Source organism: Furipterus horrens, unplaced genomic scaffold (assembly GCF_987537825.1).
Source record: "Furipterus horrens unplaced genomic scaffold, mFurHor1.1.pri manual_scaffold_7, whole genome shotgun sequence".
NCBI classification, from domain to species: domain Eukaryota; kingdom Metazoa; phylum Chordata; class Mammalia; order Chiroptera; family Furipteridae; genus Furipterus; species Furipterus horrens.
In genome coordinates this window covers 118,409,255-118,431,423 of record NW_028327177.1, presented here as the reverse complement: position 1 = coordinate 118,431,423, position 22,169 = coordinate 118,409,255, and the positions used below count along the sequence as shown (strand labels likewise).

General features: G+C 40.6%; 2 protein-coding genes across 2 annotated transcripts in view; one reads left to right on the top strand and one right to left on the bottom strand.

Moving 5' to 3' along the window:
• The window catches only part of PLCL2 (phospholipase C like 2), a 171,766-nt gene that overhangs the window by 95,429 nt on the left and 54,168 nt on the right, over nucleotides 1-22,169 (bottom strand). The window lies entirely within an intron of this gene.
• LOC150005149 (protein SPATA31F1-like) lies at nucleotides 6,921-12,139 on the top strand. The gene is made up of 3 exons (XM_090283101.1): nucleotides 6,921-7,020; nucleotides 7,494-7,554; nucleotides 8,365-12,139. Exons 1-3 carry the CDS (start codon nucleotides 6,921-6,923, stop codon nucleotides 12,137-12,139), a joined length of 3,936 nt encoding a protein of 1,311 aa, XP_090139227.1.

The window sequence follows — 22,169 nt, the reverse complement described above, 5'->3', positions numbered from 1 at the left end:
CAGTGTGAACTGTCAAGAGAGCTGCATCCTCTGACTCTGGAATTTGGAAGTCCGATCCTTCACAGGGGTCTATCCAAATCCATCCCTAAGGCCCCTTGTAGCGCTGACCTCCTGCTAAGGAGAGTGGCAGGCTCTCCACCTCCATGGCCACAAGGGGATGTATGTATACTGTAATAGCAAGTACCCCACCCAGAAAACATTTTTTATAATTATATTTGAAGAATGTTAGGCCCTGGCCTATGTTACTATGAGAAACTTTTAGTATTTCATTGACTATAGATTATTACTTGAAAGTGGATTTAAATTTTCTTAACCTGTGGTGCCCAACAATTAATCGATAAGTAGTTACTGAAATTATCTTTGATATAATAATGGTCACGAGAGGAGACAAACAGGGGGATGAGTTATATTCTCACCCCCAAGAAACTTAAAATGAGGTGAATTAAGACTAAAACATGTTTTAAGAAATAGTAGAAAATGAAATGGCTTCAGGGAAGATCTCTGAGAGAAGGTGAGGTTTATGCCCAGGGGATTATTTATTTATCCATATACAAGACACAGATAAAAATACTCAATTATCATGTATGGGGTGCCAACTTGAGACGTAGGTTCAGAGAGATTTTGGTGGTCCAGGAAGGGCTTGGAATGCAGCGAAGCAGCCAACTCCAACAAGGAGAACAACGGGCCTGATGGCTGGAATGAGAGAACGTAGCCGACTGAATGTGTAACGACCTGGGAGGAAGGGAGGGAACGGAGACAGAGGCAGAGCCAAACTCCCAAGGGTCCTGAGAGTCAGGTCCGGAGCTGAAATCCTGCGACGTGAGCAAGGCACAGCCAGATGATTAGCGGCTTGACTACCTGCTGTTTAGAAAGTGGCATCAGGCCTGGGAGGAATTCGCAGAGAGAAGGCCAGGCAAGGTGAGGTGGGCCACGGCGGGGGCACCGTGCTGGGTGAGCTGACATAAATCAGCACACAACTCCACAGAGGACAACAGGCTGGGGTGAGCTAAGAGAGACTTCTAGGATTTTCAGCTAAATCACTAGTCAAGGTGCCACTAAGGGGTCACAATAAGGATGGTGTTTTGTTGAAACAAAGAATTTTTAGAAATTAACTAGTTTTACAGAGAAAACGTCTTTCTTTTCACCCAAAGAATCACAGGTTCTCAAGTTGAAAAGGACATTATAGTGGTTCTGAACACGGGTGAGATACAGTATTGAGAGTCAGGTAAGCGTGGAAGGATAAAACTGAAGAGGCCTTTGGAGACTGGTGTTATCTGCTGCTTGGGACAGCTCTCCCGGGAGAGACCTGGACTGGATGGAGGAGGGCATGGAGTGGAGGCAGAGCTGTAATGTGTGCTGACTGTCACGCGACAGAAGGAAAAGGAACCAGCCAAGCAAGGTGGGAAGAACTGGTTGTAAAAGTAGGAGAGAATCCTGATGGATAATGTGTGAAAGACCAGGAGAAAATAAAATCTCATGAAAGGCAGAGTCAGCAACATCAGTGCTGTGGAAGGAAAGGCCAAAGTGGGAAATAATGAACAGGAGACCTTTGGATTTTGCAATATAAAGATCAAGGGTAGCACTGGAGAAAGGAGTTGTTGAGTAGATTGGTGGAAATGAAAATCAGTTTGGAGAGTCTGAGAGAGCATGAGCAAGAACCACTTGTTCATTGCGGTTCATAGCAAAAAGGAGCCAAAGAGAGTAGGAGTCAAAAGGCACATCGTGTTATGGTCGAGAGGCTAGGTGTGTGGCTGAATTCAGAGGGAGAGAAGGAAGATCCTGGGGACAGTGAAGATAAACGTGGGAGTGAGAGCTGAGGTGGCCAGGAGTAAGGCCCTCGGGTACAGGTGCAGGGCTTAGCTCCAGAGCAGAGTGAAGACTCCCCTTTTACTGCACTGGAAGGGGAAGATACCCACGTATAATATATAAAGCCAAAGATGGTCTGAGGTGCTGATGAGACTAATGTAGAGTTAAGCTTTCATAGTGAAAAAGAGTACAAAGATATTTAATCCCAACAATTTAGAGAGTTAGGGGGAAAGGTCCACAGTAGTCAGAGTATCTATCCTCCGAGGGCAAAGCTAAAGAGAACCAGAAGCCTCATCCTGCAGTTCCTAAAACCTAGCTTTCAGCATTGCTCCTGCCCCAGGTGTGCGTTTTGAACAGTGTATTAAGCAAATACTTACTGAAAACAAATTACCAGTAGGCAGAATGTAGAGGCTCAGAATAGAGTAAGACAAAAACTAATGAATGCATGAGTTTATAAGTGATTCAAAGTGGAAGTCTTGCAAAACTATCCACAGTGACTTTACTTTTGATATGAGTTTGACATTATTATTTTAGGCCGGCAACGTCATTGTTTTCTTCTTTATAATCTATGTGTCAGGAATTTAACTCAACATTTAACATGTCACTCACTTCAATTATCTGCCAATGATGCTAAAGGAAATAATGGCTGTAGCCTATCAACTAAGCTTCAGGGAATAAACTACAAATGGAATTATTTTAGCAACTTTAGCTTGCATTTCTAATTTGCTTTATTACAGTTTTACTTTGAACATTGTACCCACTTTTACTGTACAAAAAGGACATTTTCAGGTACCAGAAATAAAACTTAAAAGCATTCAGACCCTGAATATGTAAGCTGTGTTAGTGTGACACTTTTCCATTGTTTTAAAATAAAGCTTCATAATTACCTACAATTAATAGATTATTGCTCATCCTTTTCTAAACTTGGCTTGGAAAGCTAGGCATTTAAAGAAGGGATAACAGAACTGCTCAAGAAATATAAATGCCACTGAGTGAAAATTGCAGCTTAATACTGTATGAATTAACAGGTGTTTAAAAGTTCATCAGGTATGTTAAATGAAAATGAGAAATCAACTCAAAATTTAAATATTTGCTTGGATCTTTTTAACTTTATATAATCTAATACTTGTGACCCATAACGAAAAAGTTCTCCAGAGTTATCTGTTTCCTCCATAGACTTATCCAAAGTCCAGTATGAAAGATACCATGGTGAAAAAGTTGTAAGTTTTAGGATACTTCATAGGAACTCCTACGGTTTTAAGTTTGCACTAATATTACTAATTTTATCTATTCAATTCCTTTCTCAGACAACTTAAATATCTACCTGGGGACTATCTGGCCTATATAGGATAATACCCATTAAATTAGCACCAGTTCACTGAAATAAATTTCTAAATTGTTATGTATAGTGATAAATGTGGGGATCATTTCACAATGTATACAAATATCGAATTATTATGTTGTATACCTGAAACTAGTAAGATATTTTATGTCAACTTTACCTCAAAATGTTTAAAAGGAAACTACTACATTGTAATTCTTTGACTTCTAAAAAATTAATTATCATGCTACTACCCATTAAAAGTAATTACATGAATGCTGTATACCTGTGAAAAGGAGAATTTCAGAGGACAAGCCTTGGGTCAGTGATTCTATTTCAAATGCCAGTTATACCATGAGGGCCAGTGCCACACACAGGAAGGAAACTCCTAAGCAGCGACTGATTCCAGTCATATCATTTTTTACTTTAAAAATTTATTTTAATCAAAATTTGCTTTAAATAATTTATGGTTATTATTGAAATCAAAATTGTAGTAAATATTCAGTGAAGTTGCCCAGTTCTGTATTTTGCTCACAAGTACATACTGTTAACTATCATACATATTTCTCAAAAAAAAAACTTTAAATATAGTTTATTGATTATACTGTTACAGTGGTCCCAATTTTTTCCCCTTTGCCTCCCTCTGCCCCATACCACCCTTCCCTCCAGCAATTCCCCCCTTTTAGTTCATGTCCATAGGTCATGCATATAAGTTCTTTGGCTTCTCCTTTTCCTATACTACTCTTAACATCTCCCTGTGTATTTTGTTCCTACCAATTATGCTTCTTAATCCCTACATTTTTTCCCCATTTTTATCCCTTCCCATCCCAGCTGATAACCCTCCAAATGATCCCCATGCCTATTATTCTGTTCTATTCTGGGTGTTTGCTTAGTTTGTTTTTGTTCTTATTTTTTAGATTCTGTTGTTGATAGTTGTGATTTTGTTGTCATTTCAATGTTCATAGTTTTGACCTTTTTCTTAAATAAGTCTCTTGCATCGTCGTCGGCAGCCGTCCGTCTCGAGAGACGATGGTGTAGCTTCTTAAGAGTCTATCTGCACCGCCGAGAATGGCTGTGCAGTCCGACTCGGGAGTGACACGGTATCTGTCTCCTCCCGTGTTGAATCGACATCTTACGATGACGCTGGAGTGTCCTCTCCAGTGAAGCTGAAGCTACAGAGCCTGGGCAGGGTGATATAGAGGGTCTGCTGTTGCCCATGCAGCAGACCCCCCCTCTCTTCGCAGCTGAAGGGTCCAAGGGAAAGACGGAGTCAATACAGCTTGGCTTCAGGTGCGCCGCAGGAGTTGCCGGTGTTGACTACAACGTCAAACCGCCTTAGGGACTCCGGCTCTGGATTTTCTGTCGGGGTTTACTCCCTTAGCCTTTCCCCTGAAGAGGTATGCCGCAAGGCAGCAGAGGTTTTTTGGAGTCAGAGTTTTCCTTCTCTGATGTGCCCTGACTGGAAGATCGAACCAGCGACACTTAGCTCGCAGGCCGACGCTCAATCCACTGAGCCAAACCAGCCAGGGTAAAGGAACATGTATAAAGAACCCATAAACATGGACAACTAAATGGGGATGGACTGTGCGAGATGGGGGAGGTAGGTGGAGCAGGGGAGAGCAAGGGGGGAAAAATGGAACAACTGTAATAGAAAAACAATAAAAAATAAATTAAAATAAAAAATAAAAGTAAATAAAATCTTTAAAATTAATTAATTAATCAATTAATTAATAGTCAAGGTATAGAAGTGATAGGTCCTGGAGCTGGTTGGGAAAAAAAAAGTCCTGCCAAAAAGAGACCAAAATCAGGTTAAAAACAAAACAAAACTGCTCAGGTAAACAGCACACATGCAGAGAAGATATGTAGGTCCACAAGCAGCAATTATGTTGTGACCCTTATTTGGAACTGGTTACTTATCTCTATAGAAAATCATCTTCCTGATCAAGCAGAATGCTGTCACATCAGTAGAGGCAGATCTAGGATGATAACAACAACAACAACAACGATAATAATAACTACGACAACTAGACAGTGCTCCAGAAGTGAGCCAAATTTACTTGCCTCATTAAAAGCAGTGTTTAAAAATTCTTCCCACCACAATGAAGGCTTCCCTTCCCCCACAGATATAAATTTAGAGGTACTACCACTGTGGCCTTTTCCTGACACATCAGCTATGGTCCCCTTTATGCACCTCTGATTTCCAATCACCATTGCCTGTCACGTCAAAACTCTTCATTGCTGAGCAATAACCAGACCCTGCCTTCCCTAAGCTTGTGAGTGTTTCTCAGTTACATTTCTAGTACCAGCGGGGGAGTTGGTGGAGTTTCCTTTGTACCTCCAATCCTCCTTGCTGTGTCTATTGATTGCTACCCAAAAAAAAAACCCTAACAACCACTGATCTGTTTATTGTTTCCATGCTTTTATCTTTTCTAGAATGTAGCTGGAATCATACAGTATGTAGTCTTTTCAGGCTGACTTCTTTCAGTTAGTAATATGCATTTAAGTTTCCTCCATGATTTTTCCTTTTGGAATTCAGAAAGGTATGGTTATCTTAACAGAACCTCTGACTCGGGTGATCTTATCTGAACAGCAGTGTCTAAGGCCTGGGCCATGCTTTCAAGGTGCCCTGTGTCCCTAGACACTCAGTTTTCTGGGGATGGGTGACCAGACCCTTGTCATGAAGGAGAGAGCCAAGCCGTCAGGCTGTTGCAGGGTGTGGAGAGTGAAGGCAAAGGGGAGCACAGACACTGCCTGTGAGCGGGCACTTTTAGTCTCTGGCTCTGCAATCTTACGGAAAACCAGACACTGTAATCTACAAACTGAATCACCACATAAGCTTCCCTAAAACAGGTAAAAGTCTTTGACACTACACCTGCCATGTGAAACAGAAGGGCTTTGTGATGCAGTCGGCTGACCTGGTTCCATCCTCTGTGAGGTCTTTAGGCCCTAGGATCCTGACCGCCTATATATAGGGATGGCTAGCCTCCTCAAACTAATAAGGTTTAGGTCATGCTAAACTTTACTTTTGTTCTTTGGAATGTTGGATATTTCTTATGTATATACCGCACATTCTTCATTATTTTCCTAATTATCTGGCAAGTGAAAAGGATATACCATGGATTAAGGCTCGAACCTAAAACAAGCTGCTGCCTGGTAGGGAAACATTAACACCACTGTTGAACTAATTAAGTCTCAGATAGAAAGCTTTTAAAATCTCAGAGTCTCTTTCTACATTCTTCCCCAATTTTTATACCATACATTCAGTTATTCTAATATGGTACTTTTCTTAGAGCCTACCTTTCTCAAGTCTCTACCTTGGGTTGAGACCTGGATGAAATGGAATCTACCTCACTGGATCTCAGAGGACATCCCAATATGCAGGCTTCTTCTGGTTGGTAGACTTAGTAAGCAAAAGTCCTAGGGCTGTAAGAACTAATTACCATCACCATTTAATCTATTCCACTATTCCTCCTGTGTCGTGGTTAGCCCCCTAGAGAACTAGTCCTGGGAAAGGGGACAGGAAGTAAGGAATAAGGAGAGCCTTGAAGTAAATGAGAAATAACTAGAAAATAAGACGTTGGGGTAAAAAGCATGGAGTAGAGGAAGGAAATGTACATGAGTGTATTAAACAGAGACGTACACAGAAAGGGATTTGGAAATTTATATTAGTTTTGTCTTTTTTTTTTTTTTTTTTAATTTTTTTATTTTGGTTTTTCAATTACAGTTGTCCCCTTTTCCCCCAATTTCTCTCCCCCACCCAACCCACCCCCTCTAGTTTTGTCTTATTATGACCATGAAAGAGAACACGGTGTCCCAGCTTCACACTCTTAACTTTTTTGTCTTTAAGCATCACCGAAAAATCAGGCAAAAGGCTAGAGATGCAGCATTAAGAGGTAAAGTCCCAGTGTCTTCTCTCACTCCCCTCCACTATGAGCAAGGTTCTGTAGATTTGGTCCCTCAAGTTGACATTCTCCTAGCAGAATTTCTTGGGTGGAGAATCAGAGCCTGGGATTGTTCCAAAATTCAACACCTCTGCCCAGGGAGTGAAGAATAAGGAAGAAGGACAGATGTCCTTAACGGTGCCATTTAGTATTTATATAACCCTGTGAAAGCCACTTCAGATCTCAGTCTTTTACCCATGAAATGGGCATCTGAAGACTCAGCCTCACGCACAGCATGGCTGTGGAGATCTAATGAGATTAGGTCCAGGACAGCACATCGTAACTGGCTAAGCTGTACGCAGATGTGCCTTAGAGCATGGACTGTTGGGATGTTCAGTTTCTTCTCATTCAAAGGCCTTTAGCTTCCCACAGGATGTCCCTGAATGCTCTCTCGTTTCATATAACACTGTCTCATGGTTTCTCAGCTAGGAGACCTTCCTGGAAAGAAGCTGAGAAGCCATGGGAGCTGCTGTCTATCATGAAAAGGTGATCACTCGCTCTTTGTAGTGTCCCAGCTCCAGCCTGGACTGTGATGACTTCTCTGCTTGGCCTGGGACAGGGATAAGGAGAAGAGGGAGAATGGCTGGGAGGGAGTCACACACAGTGGAGGCTGCAGCACCAGCTGAGAGGGTTCCTGGGTTAAAGGGGGTTCAGACATCTATGAGGGAGGAGTCTCCCAGTTCTTCTCTAGGCTAGGCTCACAACGGTTCTAGAATTCAGAATCTGACGAGCGCTTAATTCATAAAAGACCCTGCATGGGATTGTACTCAGCCACAAGACAACTTAGCCAGCTAAGAGAATGGGTGACTAAGTGCATAAGTAAGGCATCATTGTCATATTCTCCTTACAGCTCCCCTCTATCTAGGGCAGACCCCTAAAAACTGCTGACATTGCTTCACCTTCTGTCTCGAGGAAGCCCAGTTTCTTGTCGTCTCATCCTGTTCTTAAAAACTCTAGAGAATGAGACTGGCTCCTCAGACATGTTGTATACACCTCACAGTCCCCAGGAAGCAGCGTTCCAACAAGAACCTCATTCTACACAACTGGGGAATATGAAATACCATGCAGTGGCCTTCACAGACCCAAATGAGACTGAGTGCAAGTTCTACCTGGTGATGACCCTGGTGATTCCCTATCAGCTAACCATTGGCTTCTCCATCATTTGTTCCCATCTTCTGGTTGAGCTTCACAATGTAGGACAGCAGACAACTCACCCACCTCCCAGTCAGTCATGGCCCCGTACTGCTATGGGTTGCCTGAGACCATCATTAACAGTAGTCATGTTTTCTCTTCTAGCCAGAGCTGGCTTCCTCATGACGGAAGTGTGCGGCGAGTACTGTGTGCAGACACCTCCTGCCAAATCTGCAATGCAATGGCTCTGGAGATCGAGCAGTTGCTGGTGGGTGAGAACGCCCTGATCTCTCCCACTTCACCGGGGCCATCACAGGGCTCCTCTTGCCTAGAGATTTTGTCCCAGTCTGACGTGTCCTTTGAGCATAGTCTGGAGCATCCTTCCACATGCTCTCAAGAACTTTCACTTCCATCTGCAACCCCTTCAGCATCACAATTAATGGATCAGGAATATTTAGACCACTCAGTTACCTGGTCAGCTGCCCAATCACCTGGTACAGTTAGTATGCAACATTACTGGGCTGAAAATGTCCAAGAATTTCAAGTGTCAGATATGCCCCAGCTCCAAGACACTATGTCTTCTTCATGCTTTGAGGGGCTTAGGATTCCAGTAAACCCACAGGAGATGATACAGCAAAACCTCAGCCCTATGTGCGGGAACCAAGGTCAGCAGCCCTTGCATCCCCGGGTCTCGCTGCTGACTCTGAACCAAGATAGCACTACCCTGACACATCCTATAGCCTTGCCTATGGTCACTGTCCTGCCTGTCCACCAGCCATTCCCCAGTCCTGAAGTCCTGAGTCTCCTTGAGGTACATGTTAAAAAATGGATGCATTTCCAGAGGTGGGGGCTGCCCAGACGTGTAGAGAAGTCCCTGAGGCAGCTCATGTCAAACCTGCCACTGTTTTACCAACCAGTGAATAACCAACCAGCTTCTTTCATCCAAAATGATACTTCTGGGTTCTCTGCTGAGAAATTTGCCATAATTTCCTACCAGACCTGGGGTTCATGTATGGCTGGCCAGGCAACCCAGGCATTCTGGGTTTCTGAATGGTCCCTTATAGACCCAATACAAAGACACCGCTACCACCAAAACCCAAACCACATGGCTCTGGCTCTGCCCTCTGCAGCTCTTAAAGACTTAAGTGGCCTCTATCTACTTCCTCGGAAAAAAGCTAATGACCCAGTGGGCCATCTGCAGCAGAAATACAGCCAGCTGTTCTGTGGCCTCCCTTCTCTGCATAGTGAGTCCCTGGATGACACCTTGGGCTCTCAAGTTCACTCCACAAACGGGAGTCTGTCCAAGCTCCCCTTGAAGGATCCCCTTTTCCTCAAGGAGCTCTCCTTTCTCCCTCTGTTGTCTAAGACTCCACCCGAGTCAGACCCACCCTGTCCCCCATCATCATCCCCAAATTGTGTCATGCCATGTGACCATCCACCAGCTCAGGTCAATGTCCCATTCCTGACTCTGGCCCAGTGTGAAGCCTTAGAGTGGCACATGCTTCAGAGGCAGCTGCAGCATCAGTGGAGTTTGCCAGCTGTTTTCCAGGGAGTTCAGCACACCCAGACCCCTGCGCCGTATAAGCCTTGTGACACAGCCCAGTCTCCAGAAACACCAGGAAAGCCCAACTCTGTCTGCCCAACCATGGACTCCCGGAAGCTGCTGAAATTCCACCTCCAGAGGCAGCTGAGTCACCATTGCTGGGGTCTGCCCCCAAAGGTCCAGCAGTCCTTCCAGTTGCTCCTGTCCCCCACTCACCAGCAGACTCCATCCTGGAGCAGCACAGCCCTAGCCAGTGTGAGTGTCCCCCAACCCTCGGCCCTAGAAGCCACTGGTGCTGGTGACCCTTGCTCTCCGTTTGAGGACCCAGTCTGCTTACCACACTTATTTGACCAAGTCAAGGCAATACTGCAGAGCCACATCGACTCCAAATGTGGGCAGATTCACGAGGGCAAGGTCCCTGCCCGTGTGTATAGGTCTCGTGAGTGCATTATTCCTGGAGGCCTCGAAGTGGCTGCCTTCACCTGCATCCCAGAAAGCAAACCACTGGAGGTACAGGCAGCAACAGACCCTGACCAACAGCAGAAAGTTATGCCCCAGATGCCAGCGTCCCTTGATCAGCAGCAACAGACCTCCCCAGAAGCTGTCACTGAACATCCTCAGCCAGCCAAAGCCCTGTCCAAGGAAGCCATGGAGAGCCTGAAGACAACTTTACGGCAGAAGTATCTGGCCTTCTGGTCAGGGCTGCCTCCTGTTTATCCTGTGGCTCCCTCCGAGGCCATGACCTCAGCAAAACCTACTCGAACTACAACCATAGAGGTGGTATCTGAACCTGTCAAAATCTTAACAGAACCTCCGACTCAGGTGATCTTACCCGAAGAGCAGTGTCTAAGGCCTGGGCCATGCTTTCAAGGTGCCAATGAGACCTGTGCAGACACCGCAGATGATTTTCAACCTGAAGTGCCAGTGGAAGGAATGATTGAGATGGAGCCTCGAGAAAGCCAGACAGAGTCTGCTAGGCCCTGTCTACTCAAGGAATCCCTCTTGGCCAAACTAAATTTCCATCTGAGAAAGAAAATCCTAGAGATACAATGGGGAATTCACACAAAGGCCCGGGAGTCCAGGGAACAAACTGGATGCTCAGCGAACACCCCCCCACAGGCGCCTCTTGGGAGTCTAAACAACCAAGGAAAATCACTACTCCAGAAACTCCCCACCCCACCAAACACTCCCCATGCCCCAGATCCAAAATGGCTCTGCCTTAAAGAACAGCTGGGCCTTGAGTTAAAGGCGGTGCGGCAGAACCAGAAGCAACCTAGTCCCAGAGCAGCACCCTTTGGCTCTGTCCACGGGTCCTCCGAGATGTCACAACCCAGTGGGGATGTGACAGAGGGCAAGGTGTTTTGTGTTCAGTTGGAGGCCAGTGTGAACAGGCCCAGCCTGGAGGAGCCCTGGAGCCCTGAGTCCCAAAGCCCTGGCAAGAGCAAATATTCAACCCAAGTCTCCATGCTGGCTAAAAAGGAAAGGGATTCAGGGAAGCCAAAGTTGGCAGGAGACCAAGGAGAAGGAGATGCAGGGTTTGTGCTCTCTCCAGCAAGAGAAAAAAGCCACCCTGCTGAAGCCCAGAGGCCAGAAGGGACGCTTCTGAACAGGACTCCCCAAAGCCCCTGGCGACAGAAACATGGCTTTCACCTTGATGCTCCCTGTCCACACAGGTCCCAGCACCATGCTCAGCTTAAACCCCCAGAGCCACGCCCAGGAGCCCCTATGGGGGGGAATCTAAAGAATGACCTGCAAGACAGTCAAACCAGGCTCAATGTCAGCCTCAGACCAGCAAGGATTCCTGAGAGTGTCCAGCGTGTGGGGATCCAGGTGTCACGGAGCCATGCTTCCCTGGGCCCTCTTATTCAGCATAAGCCATTACAGCACCAAACTTTGCAGAGGCAGGAGATGCCAGCCCATTGTCACAACAGGCCCAGCTTTCCAGAATCGGGCTGGAGAAATAAGATGAAATGCTTTCTGCAATATATAAACCTTCAGGCAAAAGGCAAAGGGCAAAGGGAACCCACGTTTTCAACAGCTGAGAAAATGGCCAACACCAGAAAAGAAAATGTAGAAAAGAGGCTAGCTCCAACTAGAACTCCCATAGAGAGAACAAAGACAGAGAAGAAGACAAGAGGGGGGGACCCCATGGCCCAACCTCCCCCTACCGAGAAGCAGGTGGGCCTATTCTTGGATGTCTCCCATTCCCCAGACAGCAAGCTCCGTCACCTCTCCTGCTCCAATAAACTCGACTCTGCCTCAGGCTTGCGCCACCCCCACCACTGCCCTCGGCACTGTCCTCGAGTGGCTTGTGCTACCCAGTCTGGGAACCCACTCAACTCTCAATTCTCCCGTCAGGGAAATGCTGGCCCACTCAGGAACACCCAGCACAATTAAAAGATGTAGGCTCCCCAGCATGTGCATCCCTTGAAATGGACTGCTCCTGTCACTTTGATTATGTGCAGGTGGGGCAGGGGCCACCCAAAATACAGTCTAAATCTCTAAGCAAAGACTTGTCGGTCTGCTCCTTTTCTCCGCTCTGGTGTGTTAAGGGAAGGCAGGAGGGAGGCTAAAAAAAAGAGGCTAAATAAGTCTCTTTAACATTTTGTATAATAATGGCTTGGTGATGATGAACTCCTTTAGCTTTACCTTGTCTGGGAAGCACTTTATCTGTCCTTCCATTCTAAATGACAGTTTTGCTGCAATCTTGATTATAGGTCCTTGCTTTTCATCACTTTGAATACTTCTTGCCAGCCCCTTCTTGCCTGCAAAGTTTCTTTGAGAAATCAGTTGATAGTCCTATGGAAATGCATTTGTATTTAACTCTCTTCTTTTCTCTTGCTGCTTCTAAGATTCTTTATCTTTAACTTTTGGCATTTTAAGTATGATATGTTTTGGTGTGGTCCTCTTTGGGTCCAACTAGTTTGGGACTCTCTGTGTTTCTTGAACTTGTATATCTATTCCCATCACCAAATTAGGGAAGTTTCCTTTCATTATTTTTTCATATAAGTTTTCAATTTCTTGTTTTTCCTCTTCTCCTTCTGGCACCCTTACAATTCAGATATTGGTACATTCAAAGTTGTCCGAGGAGTTTCTAAGCTTACTCTCCTTGTTTTTTTGCAGTTTGTTTCTTCTTTCTCTTTTGGTTGAATGTTTATTTCTCCCTTTTGTTCCAAATCATTGATTGGAATCCCATCTTCCTTCCCTTCACTCTTGGTTCCCTATGGATTTTTCTTTATTTCACTTTGTGTAACCATTTCTTCCTTTATTTTTTTGCCATACTCTTAGTTCTCTGAGTATCCTTATAACCAGTGTTTTAAACTCTGCATCTGATAGGTTGGCTATCTCCATTTCGTTTAGTTCTTTTTCTGGAGTTTTGTTCTGTTCTTTCATTTGAGCCGTATTTCTTTGCCTCTTATATTAGGCAGCCTCCCTGTGTTTGCTTCTGTGTATTAGATAGAGTTGCTTTTACTGCCTGTCTTAGTAGCATGGCCTGTAAATTGTATGGGGCAGGGCTATCCACTTCACCACTTTGTGGCTCTGTTTGTGCTGGGGGCTCGGAGTGGGAACAGTGCCACTGCCTGGCTTCTGGCGATTTGCCCAGCACTTGCCTGGTTTCCAGTCACTTTACCCATGTCCCGTATGCAACTGGTGCCCTTCCAGTTGCTGCCCTGGGCTTTGCATACTCTTTAAGACCATGCAGGCCCCTTAAGTGGTGAAAATCTAGCAGTTTCTTCCACTGCCCCAACCCCACTGGTTTTTACAGCCAGAGGTAGTGGAGGTTTATCTTCCCAGTGCTAGAAACCTGGACTGTGCGGTCTGGCCTGGGGGTGGGATTTCTCGCTCCCAGAGTATCCTTCCCAATTCTTATCCACCACACATGAATGTGGGATCATCTGACCTGCTGCCACTTGTCCGAGCCATACCACCCCTCTGCCCAATATCCTCGACTCTGCCCCTCCTACTCGTCTGGATGAACAGGGCTTCTTTAAGTCCTTGGTTGCCAGACTTCCATAGAGCTCAACTTTCTGATGGTTCTGGATATTATTTGTTTTTGAGATCTGGTTGTAATTCTCTCTATGGTTGTGTGAGGAAGCAAAGCATGTCTACAAATACCTCCATCTTGACCAAAAGTCAAAAACATTTTTTAATGCATATACTTATTACACATAGTATTTTGCAACTCACTTCAATCACTTAGAATATATCTTGGACATTTTTTCATGTCATTATTCATAAAGTTCTCCTTCATTTTTTAGAAAAATAATTTATTTATTTATTTATTTATTTATTTATTTATTTTATTTTTAGAGAGAGGGGAAGGGAGAAAGAGAGGGAGAGACACATCACTGTGTGGTTGCCTCTCACTCGCACCCCCAACTGGGGACCTGACGTGCAACCTAGTCATGTGCCCTGACTGGGAATCGATCTCCTTCATTTTCAAGGCTTGTATAATACAAAACAATTTATCTGACCACTTCCATACAGGATATTAGTATTTTTTCTTTCAATTTTTTCGCTATTATAAACAGGACTCAGTGAAATCCTTCTTTACTTTTATAATTGCTGTAGGTTTAATTCATAGCAGGGAACTTTTTGGTCAAAGAATATAAATATTTAAAATTAGATATTGCTAAACTGCCCATCACAGTTGCCTAATACTACTACCACCAGCAAATATGAATATCTATTTCCTCCACATTCTGCAACACAAAATATAGATCAGTCTTTTTACTCTTTGTTCATTCGTTATTATTTTAATTTATACTTCATTGAGTATACTTTAGATTAAATCTGCCTTAATCACTTAAAGCACTCTGTCTTTAAAGCTACAATAGATATTCTAATTAGCACTCACCTGACTTCAGGTTATGTACATACCAGACAAAAGAAATTATTTGAGGAAAGATGAAATGTATATTCAAAGATACACATTTTATTATTAAATAAATGATCACTGTAAAAGTTCTGAAAACATAGCCAAATATAAAGAATAAAATGAAAATACGTATACATACCATCATTCAAGGGATAATTGTTAAAAATAACCTGTTACTCTATGCATGTATTTAATATACATATATTGTTTTTCTCAAAATGTTATCACACCATATGCTATTTTATATCCTGCCTTATTAAATAAAGACATCAGGAAAAATTCCCCCATATAATCTTAAATATTCTTTTAAAAATTATTTTTAAAAACTACACAATATCTTTTCATTTGTTTACTATTATTGGTGGACATTCACTTCTGGTTTTTCATTATTATAAATTATGCAGAAAAGCATCTTTGATTGTACCTCTGTGAATTCAATTAGGTTGGAGAGAGTCCTAAGAATGGTTAAAATATGTCCTTTATTTTAAAATAATGAATGATATCTTTGCAATATCAAGTCCTTAGGTTTCTATTGTATGTTAAATACAGTCCCATCTATGTACGCGATTTTTCACTTCCTTAGGATCTGACAAGCATAATGGCTGAACTGAACTTTATACTTATAAAACCAGAAAAGTGACCTTTCCTATTTTTTACAAAATTGTTCATGACTTTGAATACCAGCATATTTGACTGACAATTCAGTAATCATGAAAAGACTTTTACCATACTTTTTTCAGCAGAAATCATCAAGTCAAGGACAGAAAACCAGGGATGAAAGTATCTGAATATAAATTTAACAAGCGTTAAGTCTTTAGTATGCTCAAAAAGCAATCTTTGTATTAGGCCCCAATGGAGTACTCAAAAAGATTCCCTAAACAGAATTATACAGGGCAAATAATCTGACAGATTTGCATAACCAAAAGCATCCTATACATATAGAAATTTAAAAACACACTTCCAAAAATCTTTTAGAATAAGAAAAAACTCAAAAGAAAAATCCCCAGTTGTTTGAAAATGAATCATGAGACCACTGTGCTGATGGAAAAAGTGGAAAAGAAGGAAAATGCATGTAATTTTAGATGCCTGTTTAGAAAATATAAACAATAAAAAATAAGTGGCCTAACTTTTAAACTCAAGAAGACAGAAAAAGAGAAACAAAATAAACACGTGGAAAAGAGCAGTTAATGATAAAACAAGAGATAGATGAACAAGAAATCAAGAAACACAGAAAACAAAAATAGTTCAGTTGATCAATAAAGCCCAAACCTGGTAATTACCAAGGACAAATAAAACACATAAATATTTGACAAAAGGAATTTTAAAAAGAAAAAGGATAGAACTATTCTTTTTAAATTCAATTCATAGATAATATGAATAGATTAGAAAAAATAAACAAAGTAGTCAATTTCCCAGGAAAATTTAAGAAAAAATTTCATAAAGACAATTACTATATCTACAGAGTAAAAGAGAAAAAAGTAATATGACTGTGTTATATTGCATAGAAAAGGATTGATAAAATGAAAAACACATTAACAATAAGACTCTTAATAAACTAGAAGAAAAAATTTTTCTTAACCTAAAAAAGGAAATCTATGAGAAACCAATGGTAAACTTTTTATGTAATGATGAAATTCTAGAAGCATCCCAATTGAAGAATAACACTTGTATTAGTCAAAGAAGTATCTCAAGAAAAAAAATAAAATATAGGTATTTTTAAAAACACACAAAATTGTCATTATTTGAAGTTTTTTATTGTCTACACAGAGAATCAAGAGAACCAGGTGACAAACTATTAGATCTATAAGGATGTCAGTAAGAACGTCAAATGCAAAATGAAAAATAGAAATTATTACTTTTATATACATTAGCAATGATCAATTAGAAAAACTTAGAAATAAATCCCATTTATAATAACAATTTAAAAATGCCTGACATACAAGACCGTTATGAAAAAAAAACATAAAACTTTACCAAAAGACATAAAGTAATTAAAGAAGAGATATATCATATCCCTGAATGGGAGGACTTAACAGTATAAAGATTTTATTTTTCCCCAAATTAATTTACAAATTTAATGTAATCCCTAACAAAATACTAAATGGAATTTGCATGGAATTGGACGGGTTGATACAAAAAAAAATTAAAGCGAATGAAAAAACAAACAAGATAGTTGAGGCAATCTTAAAAACGAAGAACAAAGGTCTTGCCCTACCAGATATCAATAAAAACATTGTGAAGATACACTAATTAAAAGAGGATGACATTGGTACAGAAATAGATAATCATATTCATAGAAGAGAACATAGAGTCCAGAGACAGTCAAATAAATGCAACAGAATTCAAAATATAATAACAGTGGAATTCCATTAACTATTCAACAATTGGTATTAAAACAACTGGCTGTCCATTTGCACAAAGCATAAAATAAAAATTAAATCTCTTCTTCAACACAAGTTGCTCACACACACAAAAGGTCCAGAGTAATTAAAGACCTAAGCTTCAAATAACATATAAGCAGGACCAACTACATAATTTGTGAGGCGCAGTGCGAAATGAAAATGTAAGACTTTCAAGATGGCAACAGTAGAGAATTAAACAACGTGAGGAGGGAGATACAGGGGCTTCTAAGCACAAAAAAGGATAAATTAGACTCCATCTAAATTTAAAACTTCTGCCTGACAAAAGATACCATAAACCAAGTTCTAAGACTAGCCACAGAGGAAGAAAAAATTTACAATACATATGAAACAGATGATTAATATCTAAAATATATTAAAAATACCTACCAATCAATAAGAAAAGCATAAATGACCCAATATTTTAAAAGTGGATAAAGGAGATGCAAGAATAATTTGCAAAAGAGGAAATTAAAGAGCCATTAAACATGAAAATCTGTTCAACCCATGAATACTCATGCAAATGCAAATGCAAATTAAAACAAGGAGATTTTTTTTTAACTACAAATAAACTTTGATGGTGTCAAGTGTTGGCAAGTGCACAGAGAAACTGCTGGTGGGAGGACACTGGCACCTTTGAAGGGACTACTTGGCAGTATCAAAACAGAAAATCAGCATACCGTCCACCTAGTGATCATTTCTCTTGTTTACCACCCTCGAGAAGAGCTTCCCATATGCATGTCCATAAGAAGTCATATACTGGAATTTTTATTGCTGAATAGCCATAAAATTCATAGTAGCAAAAATTAGGAAAAAACTTAAATGACCATCAATGGGGGAATGGTTAAATAAATTATAGTATCTACATGCTTCTTACACATGCATATAACAAATGCTCTGCAGCAGTTAAAAAGAAAAGTGTAGAACCCTATGCCTACAAACATAAACAGCTCTCCAAGACATATTTTTTAAAGGGAAATACCGCTACTATTATGTTGCTGAGTTTTTTTTTTAAAGAACCGCAAATCCAAACTATATATTTCTATAGGAACATATGTGTACATATGAAATACATAAAAAAAAAAGACCTCAAAGCCTGAGGACAATATCTACCAAATCAATAACAGTAGTTTCCTCTCTGAAGAGAAATAGGATTGATCGGGTGGTGAACAAAGGGAATTTTAGCTGAATCTGTGATGTGTGAATATTTTAAAAAAATTTTTAGGACTTTGAAGATGGGTGTTACCCCAAACATTCTACCTGGACAACACTAATTAATATCAAGTCTCCTATGCCAAGAATGTTTCCTCTATCTCAAAGAGGAAGAAGGAAGCCCAAATATTTTCTTGAGACCTCTTGCAGCATACTATTTTTTCATTTCTCTTTCATACATCAAAATCAATTTTTAAAATGACTTCAACTTCCCAAATCCACATAACAATCGTGTTGCCTGAACCGCCTTTTATGGTTTATGGCAAACTACCATAATACAATTGGCCTGGAGACACACTGGGGAGCAAGGTCATCTCTAAAGCAAATAGTAAAAATATTTTAAGTGACTTCATGAAACAAAGCAGATTGTTTTAAATAGTCATTCAGACCTTAAAGAAAAATTTCAGTACATATAAACTCTAAGATCTGCTCCCCAGAATATAAGCACAATGATATTTTCAAATTCATGAAATATGGTATTTGTTTTTTTATTCATTCTCACCTGAAAAGTTTCAAAGAATTTTCCTCAGTAGATATTAAATTCATTTATTCACTATGCATTATATTTCTCTAACTAAACCTGCTATGTCCCTTGAAAGCCCCTTCCATTATATTATATGAAACCAGTGAACGAATTCTAACAAAAAATTTTAATAGCAGCTTTATTGAGATATAATTCATACACCATACAATTCATCCATGTAAAGTGTACAATTCAATGACTTCTAGGATATTCAGAGTTGTGCAACCATCACCATAATTGATTTCAGAACATTTTCCTCAAACCTCAAAAAAAAAAGAATCCTGCACCTATTAGTAGTCAATTGCCTTACCCTCCGAACCCCACCCCAACCCGAGGCAACCACAGATCTACTTTCTGTTACCACAGATTTGCCCCTCTTGACATTTCATATAAATGGACTCATAAATATGTGACCTTTTGTGACTGGTTTCTTGCACTTGCATAAGTTTTCAAGGTTATTCTATGTCACAGCCATGTGTCAGTACTTCATTTCTTTTTATTGCCAAACAGTATTCCATGGTACGGATGTACCACACTTTATTTACCCAATCATCAGTTAATGGCTATCTGGGTTGTTTCCACTTCTGGGGTATTATGAATAATGATGACACAAACATCTGTGTGTAAGTTAAAACGCTTTTTTGTTTAAGTTGAACAATTCTACGTAAATGTGTGCTGCATAATTTAAAGAGTAGGACAGTTAAAATACATGTTTTTCTTTATTCATCCTAACAAGCAATCATTAATGAATTAAATGAGCCATTTTATTAAAATAATGAACAGAAAACAATTATTGATATCATAGTAACCATAATTAACTTCTGTTTTTAAAACTCTTCTTCCCCATGGATGTAATGAACAGCCCTTCAAAAGTGCAGAAGTACCAGACAGGCAAGATGTATCCATTCAAAGGCTTTGCAGGGGGCTCCTGCTTTCTGACTGTCTCTATAAATTATTATTCCTTCAGCAGCATTTACTGAGTGGGGTTCTAGCCACCATCCCTTCTCCCAGGGAACTCACATCTTAAGTGGTCCAATATTACAAAAGTGAGAATTTAAGAAAATCCTGACTTACAGCTCTTTGAGCAATTCTGTTTGAGCTCCTAAAAAAATGATGACTCATAAAGAATAAACCTTTAATCTTATATTCATTTACTTACTTTTCTTATGTGGTACAATAAATATAAAAGAAAACCTCTACCACCCTGGTCAGGTAGCTCGTTTAGTTGGAGCATTGCCCTGATATGCCAAGGTTGCAGGTTCGATCCCTGCACATACAAAAATCAATCAATGAATGCATAAATAAGGAGAACAACAAATCTGTCTGTCTGTCTCTCTCTCTCTCTCTGTCTCTCACTTCCTGCCCCTAAAATAATTTTTTAAAAAGTTTAAAAAATTTGCCTGATTATTGTATGATTAAAAGGAATAGAAAAAAGAACTATTAATCATTTGTAAATATTATAATAAGCAAGTTAAAATGAAATTATTTATGACAGGTTTATAATTTGTTTTAACTTTTTGGTTAGCTGCATAGAATAACTATGGAATAAACAAAAATACAGTGGGTTCCACTTATGGACTGGACAGCAAAATGTGAAAGCAAAACTAAAATTTAAGTCACTGATAAGAAAGCAGTCCATCATTAAGTTGTATTCCGAAAGTTTCTATGTAAATCAGTTGTCTGCAACTCCAATCCCATTGTCCCATAAATCCACACTGTAAACAGTGCTTATGGCCTCAGCGCAGCCCAGAAAAGCCTACTTAATCCATAATGTAGCTGAAATAATGTACTTAGACAACAATTTTAAAATGGGGAAATTACTGTTGAAATGCTAGTAATTCAACCAAACAAAAAATACTTTCAATTCAGTAAAAATAATTTTATAAACTTTTCTTTTGATCCTCCTGCCCAACCTAGTATATGAAGAGAAGCACCATTAACTGCAGGGGAATGAAGAAGAGACACTCTCTTCTCCTGAAATTCTGAGGGCCCTCGAGCACGCAGAGGAGCTGAGAAAGCTGGAAACAGGGCATGGGCTCTCGGCCTCCTGTTTGCTTCTCATTTCCCACTACTTCAACCATATTTCCCCTTCCCTTCTGTCTCAATCCTGCCAACTTCCAATTTTTCCTTTAAGTCTTTCTATCTGAGTCTGAAAGGATCTTGTCCTAAATGAGAAGCCTGCTGCTCCTGTAAATTCACACTGTTCCTCTGCAACTAACGGTCATGGATCTGTGCTGCTCTCGCTTTTGTTACTCAGTGAGAGTTACCTGTTGGCTAACAAAGGGATCCAATGTGAGGGTGGAGAGAGCAAAGAAATGAAACTCTTCTAAGATACCTACAGAAGAGCTCTAAGAGGAAGAGAATAGACAGAAAGGTGGAGAGGAGGAAGGGAAGTCATGGGTAAACAGTGATGGGTCAGAAAGGTCCTCACTACATTCATAACATGGAACCATGAGCTCAGGGTCTATAAATTTGCTTTGGATAGGAAAAGAAAAGTGAAAGGGATGGCTATATAAATGCGTCTGATGTTGTTATCTACACATAGCCATTAACTGTTTATTGAGCACCTAGTATATGGAGGGAACCATTGCATACACTAATCCGAGGGGCTTAAGACTTCAATATATGGATTTTAGGGGAACACAATTCATCCCATGACAAGTGTCAAGGATGACTGTGAGGTTTTTGGCCTGATCCAGTGAAAAGACAGAGAGCCATGTGAGCTCACCCCTGAATGATGGGTAGGCTTCTGACACACTGAAGAACGGAATTAGGAGTAGAAAGCATTAGAGTAAAAAGATCAGCTAACAGGTACTGAGTGCTTATCACATGTAAGGCACCATGCTGAGCACTCCCATGCTATACTTCATTTAATCCTTACAATAATACTATCATTTCCATTTACCAATCAGGAAGGAAAGGCATACAAGGTTACACAACATGCTCTAAGTTACACAACTACTAAGTGGAATAAAGAAATTTGGATCCAAGCACTCTGATTACAGCAGCCATGCCCTTAACCGCTGTCTATACCTCCCCTACCAGAGAACGCCATGTGTTGAAAGCATAAAACCATAAATACAATAAAAACTAACCTTAGGTATGATACCCAAGAGATCATCAAGTTTAATACTATCCTCTAACAGAAGTAGGCATGAATTCAAAGGGTGATGAACTGATTTGTCCAATACAAGCTACTTAAAACAGAGTTTAAGTAGAAAATTCTTCACTTTTATAATATTAAAAAAAGAAAAAAAAACTTATATGTAGTTGGTTGGAAAATTAGGTAATAACCCTACAATAGGGTACCATGCAATGATTAAAACAATAATACAGAGCTACACTGATTACATGGATAGATAGATGGTGTTATACTTTTTTTTAAAGCAGGTAATAAAATGACACTTTAGAATA